At 39.7% G+C, this 12,998-nt stretch overlaps 2 protein-coding genes across 3 annotated transcripts; one reads left to right on the top strand and one right to left on the bottom strand.

Annotated features, from left to right (window-relative positions):
• Positions 1 to 5,066: 5,066 nt before the first annotated feature.
• On the bottom strand, positions 5,067 to 6,649 carry LOC131265893 (trichohyalin-like). Its single transcript, XM_058268233.1, has 5 exons — positions 6,602 to 6,649; positions 6,483 to 6,535; positions 6,247 to 6,423; positions 6,011 to 6,173; positions 5,067 to 5,948 (listed from the first exon to the last, which is right to left on the bottom strand). Exons 1-5 carry the CDS (start codon positions 6,647 to 6,649, stop codon positions 5,067 to 5,069), a joined length of 1,323 nt encoding a protein of 440 aa, XP_058124216.1.
• Positions 6,650 to 8,021: 1,372 nt separating this feature from the next.
• LOC131266685 (protein croquemort-like) lies at positions 8,022 to 11,948 on the top strand. Of its 2 annotated transcripts, none has more exons than XM_058269290.1 (6): positions 8,022 to 8,090; positions 9,382 to 9,642; positions 9,708 to 10,010; positions 10,078 to 10,883; positions 10,959 to 11,049; positions 11,124 to 11,948. In XM_058269290.1, exons 2-6 carry the CDS (start codon positions 9,517 to 9,519, stop codon positions 11,271 to 11,273), a joined length of 1,476 nt encoding a protein of 491 aa, XP_058125273.1. In that variant the 5' UTR covers positions 8,022 to 8,090; positions 9,382 to 9,516; the 3' UTR covers positions 11,274 to 11,948. The 2 variants fall into 2 exon arrangements, with proteins under 2 accessions (XP_058125273.1, XP_058125274.1); XM_058269291.1 differs by having other exon boundaries at positions 8,063 to 8,086.
• Positions 11,949 to 12,998: the final 1,050 nt, after the last annotated feature.

The following is a 12,998-nucleotide window of genomic DNA, read 5'->3' as shown; positions in this document are numbered from 1 at the left end:
TTGGTCTTTTTTCCGTAGTACTTCTGGTCGTCGCTTTGGCTAGCTCTGCCGCTGATGGATTGGCACTGAAGTCAAAATGCTTCGAAATGATGTGCCTTGCTGTGTATGATCCAGTTTGTGGTCAACCAAGCAATGGTATAGGTGAGGACATCACGTTTGGTAACAGCTGTGAGATGAGCGTTTACAATTGCGCAGCAAGTAACAGTGAGTATTGTTTGAATGTTTATTTATAGCAACACATCTTAAAACTAACACGAGTATAACAAAAATTTAACTACCCGGTTGACAGAAATTGACATTGTTGCTGGTACTATGTAGTTCTAGCAAGAGTCCCAGCAATCTGCCATGGAAAAACTTGCTGGTACTACATGACAGCTGCTAAAAATTTGAATTTTTGTCAACCGGGTACATAGACATAGGCCAGATTGCTGGGACGGCTGGAATAGAACTAGATAAGATATTACGCATAATAATATAAATATTATATAGTAAATAATATCGTAGTATTGACATATTTATGTAATCGAGAGGTAAAAATGACAAAAACATTTACACACTCCATTTACATATTGCACGCAAAAAGTATACAACTTTGTAAGTAATAGACTTTGCATGGTTATGTTTAACTTCAACTTTTCTTTTTTTTTTTAAATAGAATACGTCCTCAAATACAAGGGAGCATGTGGCAGCAGTGCATTGAATCTTTCATAAATTAATCACAACCTGTCCACATTTACTCAAATCATTGTGCAAAACTAGCTCTCGTTGCAAAACGCAGGCCTCAATAAAAACTATTATTCTGAAACAATTGGAGAGAGTCAAACACCAATCCGATTTCTCAAAAAAACAGTAAATTTCAATAACGTGAAGAGCCCGGTTTTCAAATATCTATCCTCTGTAACGAGTTATATTATCCGAAATAATTCAAAATTTTATCGAATAAAAATGATTTTTAGAATTGATGTATAGAATCAGTTTTTTTATGAGGCAACTTCATCTAAAGCTGGTGCGTGTCTTGTTTACAGTGTAAATGAGGAGAGTGGCTTTTCTTTAGTAACTACTATCTCAGGAGCGGATCTTCCTATGTATGAGCGGACCGAGCAGCCGCTTTGTAGGCCCGAGCTCAAAAAGGGCCCGGTCTTTCAGTTAACTCCCGGTTGCCAGAAATGTATTTTTTTGCTGCTGTCATGTAGTTACAGCAAGAGTTCCAGCAATCTACCATGGTAAATCTTGCTGTAACTACATGACAACAACAAACATTTTGAATTTCTGTGAACGGGGTGGCTTACATCGTCTCGATGTCGCGACTGTTTTTTGGATTGGGATTCGGATTTAGGGGCATCAACAAACTTCAAAAATCTTGGTCACAACTTGAAATAATGGCTAAAATAATGAATTTATTAATAACTTTTTAGTACCTCGGTCAATTTCAGCAACATACCCCTTATACCCTTATTAGACGAGGAATATTTCTGTCCGTCGATTTTGGAAGATAGTGTCAAGTGGCCATTGACAACACATTGATTGGTTTCGATTTTCTTTCGCCTAGTATTTTTATGTTAAAGTGGCGATTTGTATACTTTTTGCTCTGTTGTTTGCAACAGATTTTGTTCGTTACACTAGGTTGAAAAATACGCTAAATTCAAACATGAAAATGATCAATTAACTGCAAAACACATTTTGTGGAACTTTGAGTTATTACACGAGCGGACAGCATTTTTATGTCAAAAGCCAATTTTGGCAGAAAAATACTGGGCAAAGATGACAGAAAATGCCCTCGTCTAATAAGGGTATAAATGTTCCCCCGAGCGGTAGCACCGGTTAGAAAATCGGCCCATGAGCGCCGGGGCTCACCACCTCGATGGCGTGGGTTCGAATCCCAACCGAGACCGGACCCTCCCCTGCACGAGAGGACTGACTAATCACGTACACATAGGGTAAAAAGTCCAATAAGCCCTTAACGGGCAGGCATGATCAACATGGCAGTTACGCCTCGAAGAAGAGAAGAAGACCCCTTAAATGAAAGGTCTTTTGAAGACAGATAACTCTGTACAACAAAGATTCTTCTGTAATTTTTAGTTTCTTCTTCTTCTTCTTGGCGTAACGGCCTCTTGGTCATTCCTACCCGTTAAGGACTTTTTACCCTATGTGTACGTGATTAGTTAGTCCTCCCGTACAGGGGAGGGTCGGGTCTCGGTTGGGATTCGAACCCACACCGTCGAGGTTTTTAGTTTATGAAATAAATAATTTAATGGGGCGTAGGTACAGAAACCTTTTTTGGTATTTTCTGCTGAAATAACAAATTTGTAAATAACTTTATGAATGCTGAACCAATTTGAGCATGTGACCCCTTAAATGAAAAGTCTTTTCAAAACACCTCAGTTTGTGTAACAATAGATCTTTACATATTTTCTAGTTATTGAGAAAGTTCACAGCGAAGTTCTGTCGTTTTTCTGCAAGGTTTTGAGGTATACATAATAGCATATTTTATATTTTCGAACAACTTCTTTTGAATTTCAAATATTTAAATGTGGTAACGCTCAGATCAAAATACCGAACTTATTAAACAATATAGGCGTTATATAGGCAAAACTACACTACTTGAACTACGAACTTGACACTATTCTGCCCTAATCTTTCGTTCCGACAAGAATTTTACCATGTCTTTCTTTATTATCCCGGGGTAACAATCGTGAGTTTTTAGTTAAACTCTTTAACAAAACAGGTTTCGTCGTTCGATCGCATATTTTAGTAAAGCTTTATATTTAATCTCTCTACTGTACAAATGAGAAAAAAATATTTTTCCAACATTTGTCATATGTAAAATTATATTGTTTTTCCAGGCCTTTAAAAATATGAACAATTTTGAGATCACTGTCGAAAGCCTATTCATACTTCTACAAAAATATTGAAACATGCACAAAGTTGAAGCCACTACTGCTTATACCAACGCCGGATAGCGAACAAAGATACAAAGCACTTTTCTTGTCCGTGTGAGACTCGAGGCGGATACGAAACTGTGAAAGGGTTTATTCAGCCGACACATCAACAGACGGTGAAGTGCAAATGAATCAGGCACAATCAGCTTTCGTTCATGGTAACACCACACTTTGTCATCATAAATATATCATTTTTTTTAATTCAAATACTGGGCGAGTTGGCAACATTTCTCAGTTTACAAGCAGCTCGCGTACAATAAAGAAACGTTTCGTTAAGCTTTTCTCGTTGAACACAAAACAGCGTCACAAGAAAATGCGTTCCGTTACTATTATTTCAGGTAATACAACCATCTTTAATTTTCCTATGAATAAACTCAACGTTCAAATGATTAACAAAACAAATGTTTAAAACAAATGCTATTTTTAAATATAATCGATTTTTGATGCTTTATTTGTAGTACTTCTGGTCGTCGCTTTGACTAGCTCTGCAACTGATGGGTTGGTACTGTATTCACAATGCTTCGAAATATGTCCTGCTCTGTATGCTCCAATTTGTTGCCAACCAAGCAATGGTACAGGTAAAGACATCACGTTTGGTAACAGCTGTTACATGAGCGCTTACAATTGTGCAGCAAGTAACAGTGAGTATTGCTTAAATGTTTATTGATAGCAGATTGCTAGCCTATGCAAACACATCTTAAAACTAACTCAAGTATAACATACATTTACCAACATAGACATAGGCCTGCTTGGCAAGACGGCCGGAACAGAACTAGATAAAATATTACTCATCATAATATAAATATTTCGCGGGGGTCCGCAACAGCCGAGCGGTAGCGCCGGCTAGAAAATCGGCCCATGAGCGCCGGGGCTGACCACCTCGACGGCGTGGGTTCGAATGCCAACCGTGACCGGACCCTCCCCTGTACGAGAGGACTATCCACGTACAACAGGGAAACAAGTCTCGTAAGCCCTTAACGGGCAGGCTTGACCAAGAGGTCGTTACACCAAGAAGAAGAAGAAGAAGAAGAAGAATATAAATATTATATTTTATAAAACTATAAAAATCATCATATTTAAGTCACTATCATCTATCAACATATTAAAGTAATCGATAAGTAAAACTAACAAAAACATTTACACATTCCATTTACACATTGCACGCAAAAAGTATACTAGACTTTGCATGGTTTATGGCACGGTATGTGTAACTTGATCTTTTCGTTTTTTTTTTAATAGAATACGTCTTCAAACACAGGGGAGAATGTGACAGCAATGCACTGTATGTAGCATAAATTAATCACAGCCTGTCCGCATTTACCCAAATCATTGTGCAAAATTAGCTCTCGTTGCAAAATGCAGGCCTCAATAAAAACTATTATTCTGGAACAATTGGAGAGAGTCAAACACCAATCCAATTTCTCAGAAAAATAGTAAATTTCAATATCGTGAAGAGCGCGGTTTTCAAATATCTATCCTCTGTAACGAGTTATATTATCCGAAATAATTCAAAACTTTATCGAATAAAAATGATTTTCAGAATTGAGCAAGTTCCTGGCCGACAGAATCATCATGCTTTCTCGTTTCGTTGGTAACAATTGTCAATTAGACAGAACGAGAAAGCATGATGATTTTTCCGACCAGGTTGTTGTGAGCTTGGATCCTGAAATTGCTGGAGATGTGTAAGAAAGGTGGATTTTTCTACAAACAAATGGTGGATGTACAAATTCTAGTAAAAAAAGCTTAAAAATGTTTTTAATTCTTTTTACCTAGACATGTCTACATCGTCGCTTGAATTCTGTTGGAACACTGTTTAGTCCTTACCCAGCGATTCGATGTTTACAGCTTCACAATAGAGATCGTTAGAAGACGTTCAACGCCAACGATATGATGCCCAGACCGTTTTTCTTCCGACCGCATCTATCGATAAAGCCCTTTCAATCTGTCTGCTTCTCGAGCAATTCCGCAATTTCTTTCTAGATTTTCACTTCAGTTTCTTTGGTAAGGTGAAATTCAATGTTAGATTGTGATACAAATGTACAATTTATTTTATTTAGTTTCGAAAACACAAAGCAATTGTTTTTAATAAACATTTGGTGTATTTAATACCTACATTCAGAGTGTGAACTAGTATTTCTTTTTCATTAGTGATAGATTTGGGTGCCTTTTGAAATGGGATTCGAAAGATCCTTTCACATAGCTGTGGACAAAGTTCAATTCATCGAAACTGCGCTCAATCAGTCTGTTCGTTTCCATCTGATTCGAACGTTTTCTTTCCGCTCGTTCCAGTGTGGCCGATTTAATCTGCTCCTTCAGCGTATCCCTGTACTTTTGAACCGCTGTCTGGATTCGGTAGTCGGCGCGTTCCGCTTCCTGGCGATTCTTTTCCTGAAACTCACGCTCCCGCAGAGCTTCCTGTTGTCGTGCTTCGCGTTCCCGCGCCTTTCGCGCTTCCATTTCGGCGATCTGCAATCGTTGACCTTCGTAAGCAACGGTAGCCATTTGGAGACGTTTTTGTTTTTCCAACCGGCACGCTTCTAGATTTTCCTGCGCAAATTTTTCTCTTGTATCGTTGATTAACTTTTCCACTTTGCCTTCCTCGAGCTGCCGTTGTCGTTGAACATGTTTTGAATACTGGTAGAATTGATCCTTTTGCTTTCTTAACACATCCTCTTCTGCTCTGCGGGATATTCGTTCCTGCTCCAGCTCCCGAGCCAGCCTTTCGTTCATCTCCCGGCTAGCCTGTTTATCTTGTTCCTCCCGGCGGCGTTCCATTTCTTTGCGAAAATTGATCTGATCCTTGAGTTCCACTGCTAAATCTATTTTATCCATCACCTTCAGCTTTGGGTCGTGATCGGGGAAAGGCAAAGAAGCACATACAATTTTCTGTAAATCGATCTTTTCCTGGCCAGCTCGTAACGATTTTTCTTTGATTTGATTTTGAATGTTTTGTAGTGTTTTCTGTTCCAGTATCTTTCGTTCCCGCATTTCTGAGAGCTCCTTTTCCAGCTGCAATGGGAAAAATTAACTAATAAGTACCGAATAAAAACCTAAATACACGTATAACGTACATCCATCTTATACTTCCGCACGTGAACATCCATCCACATTCTTTCTTCGTCCATTTTTGCCTGTCTCAGTTTCATTTTATCTTCTATCTGTGCCAGCTGGCACTTTTTGGATTCTTCGTGATATTTTTGCTGCATGAAGCACCTTATTTCGTCACAGTTGTTTCTAGTTTCGCAAAATATAAAATCATATTTATGAAATCTAATTACAACCATAAGAAGCTCGCTAGGTTACTTACAGCTTCAGTTGTATCATTTTGTTTTTAACAAATTCGGCACGTTGCCTTTCCTGGTCCTGTTTAGCGGTTAGCAGAGCGTTTTGTTTTACTCGTAAACGTGTTGCTTCCTCTTCTTGTATTTTTTGCATGATTTCACGGCCCAGTAGCTCCTCCTCAGATTGTAATAGCGTTCGAAGTCTACAAATAAACAACTTCAAACGTTTGGAACTCATAAAATTAAATCATATATTAAATACCTTTCACGTTTTTGCTCCAGTTCGTAATCGTACGCTTGATCCGCACATGACATCTGCAGGGCATGAAAATATTGCAGGAGTTCAATAACCTTATCTGGCCAACTTTGAGCCATACATACCAATTTTTTCAACTCATTTTGTATACTTATTTCCGGATAGAAAAGCATTGCGAAAACACTACGCAAAATGGGTAACCAAAATGGATAAATTCTGAATATTAAACGTTTATTATTCGAAACAAAACCTACAAAATTCCAGTGTCTCAAACAACGTACCGAGTAAGCAATCACATCAAGTTCAAAGTTGTTTACTATGGTTGCTATGTTTTTTAGTTACAGCTGTTACTACAACCCTAGGTGGCCAGGGGTAACGGACAACAATTTCTCTAGATGTATAGCGTTGATAAGATGATGAAAAATGTTCGATATTGAATTATGCTAGAAAAACATATGTTTCCGTAAAATCTAACTAACTTGGCTGTTCCCCGTGGAAACCACGTTAAAAACCATCTGAAACGTGATTATACGCTATAGATTATTTGAACAATACGACAGATATATTGAACAAGTCGAACTCACAATTCATAAAGTGAACGGAACGAACCTGTTGAAGAATGACAACACCAAAGTCGCCAGTTTATTGTCATCTAGCAAACAGAAGGTGGTAGTGGTGGGCAAACCAAATCCCCAAATCCGAATCCCAATCCAAGAAACAGCCGCGACATCGTCTCGATGTAAACCAATAAAATGTCGGTCTGGAAATTGTTTATGCTAATCTGAATCCTCATCAAATCACAGCTCGCTTTTCAGAAATAAAAACGTGCCATACACTTCCAATGTGAGATTCACCTAAGTAGTTCCAGGTTCAGGTAAGTAGTTCTGTTAATCATGAAAATCTATTCACGTAAGGAAACAACCCGGTTGACAGAAATTGACATTGTTGCTGGTACTATGTAGTTCCAGCAAGAGTCCCAGCTATCTGCCATGGAAAAACTTGCTGGTACTACATGACAGCTGCAAAAAATTTGAATTTTTGTCAACCGGGAATGTTCTTGGCAGGCATTGAAAATCGGGCACAGTTATTTTAGTATATATGGTATATAGTATATATATAAAAATGGTCTGGCCCTGGTCTGAACCATTGCCATTCCGTGGTCTAAAAGGGTTTGGTTGGGTATAACAACTCTAATAATCAATATTCTACTGTATTTGTTTGTAAAAACTAGTTTCAAGGATTTTTTCTAGAGCCTAACATGCAAATCGCGCAAAAAACTCAATCTATGTCCGATAATCCATTCTATCCAGCTTTCGATTTGAGTGAACAGAAATCAATTACATTGTCTATAGATCAACTCGTTATGTGACTAATTCGACTCAAATCACTCAAGTCCCAAACAAATCAAGTCTGATTCGAATCCTAATCGAATAAGATCTTTAGAATCGGTCAAGTGGGATCCAAATCTTTAGAATCCGTGTAGGGATCGAATTTTGGAATCTTCCGAACCCCGATTCTACCAACACTTGTCGTCAGTTGTTTTTATCTCGCAAACAGAATAGGAAGTTCGTTCGTTCGCCAGTAGTAAACAACTCGTCTGTGGTCGCGGTGTAGGTAATAATTCGTATTGTAATTTAAGCCAACAAACGGAATATTGATTTGCCAAGGTAGTTTATTCTTACAAAACAAAACACAAGTGCACAAACGGCCAACAAGTGGTTTTCTAGTCTTTCCTGTTTGATCAGGTGCTTTTTCAAAGCCAATTTTATCGTCGTGACGGTGCAATGTTTGGTTGTCGATAGAGCAGTATGAATCATACTAATTTAGCGAAGAACGTAAATCATTTTACCTTCCACGATACAGTGCGGTTGTGTACACATAATAGATTTAATTACCCTCCAACTTTCAACTTATTTTATATAACAGTACCGTTGTGTAACAGCGATCATTTTCGGTTCACAGTGCTTACGATCGTCTGTATTTGGAAGCGATACCGTAACACGTAGGTGCTTCCTCTCAGGGTCACTAAGCAGCAAGAATTTTATTTAGACACGCAACCACAAACATTTCTTATCATAGGAACTAAGCTCCTCGTGCGATTATCGCTTGCAAGTGACGACCTGTATAGATTGCAATTTTCAATCATCGCGACGCATTAAATAACACTGCCGACCAGCAAACATGCCAATGCCACTTGAAACGAATCGGTGCTGTTGAAGCTTACGAGGATCGTAAGATTGCAACACAATTGCACAGTAGAGCATGCAACCGTGGAGCCAAGTTCCATTTCCGATCGTTATTCGTCTCAAGACAGGATGATCTTTCTATCTGCCAAGGGAGATAACATACAGAAGAGGAAAAACGGAATCGTTGCTTGCTTTTTACCAACTTTTGGCACCAACATAATACCGATATTATGGAGTCTCAAATGTCTTTAAAAAATATTATAATTCGATTACTTATCGTTACATACGACTGTGTTATGTGCTCGGTTCGTGACACGCAAAATCAGTAATCCTATTATTCCCCTTAGTCTCCTTCAGTAAAAGTGCACTCAGTCGCATTGCTATATTCGTTATCTGTTTCAATGGAACATAGTTTGTTTTCCTGCAACATCTAGGCAATGGGGTGATAACAAAGAGCATGGTACGGGCAAATGACCGCTGTCCAATACGCTAGGCGGAGTAAGAAAGAGAAAAATCTTTTACTTTAAGTCTGCAACCTCGTGGATGAGTCACCAAATGCTCGGATAGCTATGGTAGATAATAACGGCAACCAAATAATGAGTCGTCAATGTGCCACCGGTTTGTTCGGTGTACATTTGCGAACTCAGCGCAATCCGTAACATCAATGCGATTTTTTCCTAAAGATACATTTCTTTTATTTTCATGTTTCTCCCCCACAGAACGTGCACGTTCTTTGCAGCCCGCTTTAATGTAGCGTTGACCTGAAAGACAGTGTCGTATTTCACCAAAGCAATCGTCAACGACACCCATCGATCTTAACCGAAACCAAAAAGCATTCGATACCAACCGCAAACATGTGTTCATCATGTACAAATTTACAGAAAAAAATGGTATCACTCGGCTGCTCGGCGTTCCTGATTCTGGCAGCCATCACCTTGGGCGTACTGTGGCCATCCATGTCGGAGAAGGTTCTGCATGATGTAGGTGTTGTCCCTGCCAACAAGCTGTGGGACGCCGTTCTAAACGCTCTTTTTTCCACCCGTAGAAGCTGGTCGTCAAACCGGGATCGTCGAACTACGAAAACTGGATCCGGACGCCGATACCCATGTTCCTGGAAATCTACCTGTTCAACTGGACCAACGCGGACCAGCTGAGCAACCGTTCGGTGAAGCCCAACTTCGTCGAGGTGGGACCGTATACCTTCTCCGAGTTGCACGAGCGAGTGAATCTGGTGTGGAATGACAATGGTACCGTCACGTTCCAACAACGTCGGACGTGGCATTTTGTTCCCGAGCTGTCCAAGGGATCGCTGGACGATGTGATCACCAACCTGAACGTTATCACGCTGGTAAGTGTTGTACTTTCAACGACAATTTCCGGTCGGTGTAAACGATCTCTTTAATTTCTATTCCCAGAACACGGCTTATCTGATGCGCAATTCAAATTGGATGATAAAAGATGGTGTCAATGTTGTGCTCAATACGCACGGATCATTGATGTGGAAAAATAAGCCAGTCCGGCAACTGCTTTTCGATGGCGTAGAAGACCCGTTGTTGGATCTGTTGAAAACCCTCAACGTTACCGGACTGAACATTCCTTTCGATAAGTTTGGTTGGTTCGTTGGACGCAATCTGAGTGAAACGTTCGATGGGTCATTCACGATGCGTACCGGTGCAGATGGGTTGCAAAATACCGGCTTCCTTACCCAGTGGAACGGATCACCCCGGACCGGTATGTACAGTGGACGGTGCGGCGAAGTGTACGGTACAAGCGGCGAACTGTGGCCAGCGAACAAGGTGACGCCCACCAACATTACGCTCTTTCCGTCCGATATCTGCCGTTCGATTACGCTGCAGGCTAGCGAAGAGGTTTCGCTGTACGACGTCCGCGGCACGAAGTACGTCGGAGATGAGCGGGTGTTCGACAACGGGACCAAGTACCCAGAAGCGAGCTGCTGGTGTAATGCGGATTCCAGCCACTGTCCCGATTTGAAGCCGGGTTTGTTCAATGCCTCTGCTTGCAAGTATGGCTCGCCGACGTTTGTTTCATACCCGCATTTCTACCTCGCGGACGAAAGCTACCGCAGTTCGCTGGACGGCATGCACCCGAATCGAACCGAGCATGAGTTCTACATGGCCATCGAACCGACGACCGGAATTCCGTTGGACGTACGCGCTCAGCTTCAGATAAATGAACATCTTCAGAATCTGAAGGGTATTGGGTATGTTTTATTTCGATGGACGAAAATTCTTCTCTTGCGATGATTGTCATTAAATTGTTTTTCTCCTTTTCACAGCTTCTTCGAAAATGTTCCAGATTTGATGGTGCCCATGTTATGGTTCCGACAGAGAGCCACCCTTACGCAGGAACTTGCCGAGCAAGCTAAGGTAAGTGTTTTATAACCAAATGTTGATTGCAACTGTACGGTATTTAAATTGTGCATCTGCTTCAATCATTTCAGTTGGCTCTAGCATTGCCATCGCTTGGAATCTACGTGGCCACCTTCTTTGGTTCCGTCGGGGTGTTCATGGCTGCCATTTTCCTATACGTGTCAATCAAAAAATGGTCCACGGTTACGGAAATGATTCCGTACGAAGAGCTGGGACAGTAGGGAATTCAACTGAAACTGCGAAGGTACAATCCGAGCGCATGATAATTGAAGGTACCATTGTTTATTAAAGTGCCTTACAGTGATATCAGTATCGGGTATCCCCCATTAACACAAAAGAGAAAAACAAAGTCAAAACCCTGTCGATGCTTTATCAGGACTTCTTTATTCCATTTTGTTGTTCTTTTTTTATATAAAAATCTATCAATACTATTTTAACTTTCATGACGAACTATGACGACGTGCCAAAACACACGGCTAACGGTCTCGGGTACAAGAAGAATTACATAATGTGCACTTGTTTCACTACATTTTTTTATTATTCATCACTCATTATGCTCTCACATTCAAATTCCTCCATTCGACGATCGTTAGTCAATGCTCAATCAATATTGAAAACTTTTGTTACCGACAAAAGATCGTAGAGGTGATCTCTAAGTTGTAGTGTGGAATCATTCGCAGAGGATAGTAATATACGTGATCGCTGAAAAAAACGATGTAACCAAAAACGTTTAAAATTAAGGGAACCACTCGTTAGATAGTTCAATATTCCATCAGCATATCCTAAGAGATTTTGTTAAAATAAGGTGGTGTTTAGGTGGATTTTGTTTTAACCACAAAAAAATGGAGAGAGAGCCAGCGTGAAAATGCTATAAATAAAGACCAATGACAATTTCATTTCGATGTTTAATTTTACTCTACGAAAAAATACCTTAAATCTTGATCCATTCCACCTTAGCTTGGTTAACCCTAAATCTGGATTAATCATCATTGAAACTGCGTTGCAATCGTGTCGTCCTCAAAGTGAGAAATAATTTGAATGAACGGATAACTGCTAACTAACATCAGATGAAACTCACCCACTTTCATCTGTAAAAATACCACAGATGAAAGTGAGTAAGATCATAACAATCATTTGTAGAAAAAACATAAATTGCTACACAAACGAGGCATGAATGAATGAAGTACAATCTAAAAATAAAAGAAAGCTAAATTAAACCATTGTTGGAGCTGTACGTATTTTTTTAGATTCTAAATTGAAAAACTAGGATTGTAAATTTATTGTGATAACTGCGTTAATTACAGCGAAAAAAATTATTGCAAATAAATGGAGAAGGATATTTACTATAATTTAAAAAAAAAAGAAGAAACGTGAAATAACATTATGTACGTAATACACGTAAAAGAAATCTGAAAAATAAAATTTTGTTAAAAAAAAACTTAATTTAAGTTGATAAGCCATAAAAGCTGGGTAGTGTTACCCGAAAGAACCGGCGTTCCTCTCCACCTTCTCTTATTCAACCCAATTATTACGAACACTGCTGAACCTTATCGTATGATTTAGTATCGCTACAACTAGATAAATCAAAAGGCTTCTTGTTGCTTTTAGAAACGAAAACAGCGGCTCAACGGCCAACTCTTTTTGCGTTGAATAGGCTTACGGAAAATTACGCGGTGCTTTCTAGACGTTCGTTACATTTTATATATAGTTTCCATAACGTTGCCAGTAGAAAAGAGATCCCATATGACGCGTGTGTATGACCTTCCTTCACTTTGTAATATCAGCCTACACAAACATTGGTTGTCCATTGTTTTCGCTTTTCGTCCTCACGCCTTAAAGTTCACGGTCAGAGCCTCCAGTAACTCGATTGTGTTCGATTGCCCCTGGACACCTTGCACACCTCAACCGCTCAAGGATGGAAAACTGCATATCCTCATATCGACGTT

The sequence above is a fragment of the Anopheles coustani genome, chromosome 2 (assembly GCF_943734705.1).
Source record: "Anopheles coustani chromosome 2, idAnoCousDA_361_x.2, whole genome shotgun sequence".
NCBI lineage: Eukaryota > Metazoa > Arthropoda > Insecta > Diptera > Culicidae > Anopheles > Anopheles coustani.
The sequence above is the reverse complement of the archived record's forward strand: the minus strand, read 5'-3'. Positions and strand labels throughout refer to the sequence as shown.

Coding starts and splice junctions, on each gene's coding strand:
- LOC131266685 (XM_058269290.1), top strand. CDS start 9,517: ATGTGTTCATCATGTACAAATTTACAGAAAAAAATGGTATCACTCGGC. Junction 9,643..9,707: donor CGGAGAAGGTTCTGCATGAT/GTAGGTGTTGTC, acceptor TTCCACCCGTAG/AAGCTGGTCGTCAAACCGGG. Junction 10,884..10,958: donor CAGAATCTGAAGGGTATTGG/GTATGTTTTATT, acceptor TCCTTTTCACAG/CTTCTTCGAAAATGTTCCAG.
- LOC131265893 (XM_058268233.1), bottom strand. CDS start 6,649: ATGCTTTTCTATCCGGAAATAAGTATACAAAATGAGTTGAAAAAATTG. Junction 6,536..6,601: donor AAAATGAGTTGAAAAAATTG/GTATGTATGGCT, acceptor CATGCCCTGCAG/ATGTCATGTGCGGATCAAGC. Junction 6,424..6,482: donor CTGGAGCAAAAACGTGAAAG/GTATTTAATATA, acceptor GTTTATTTGTAG/ACTTCGAACGCTATTACAAT.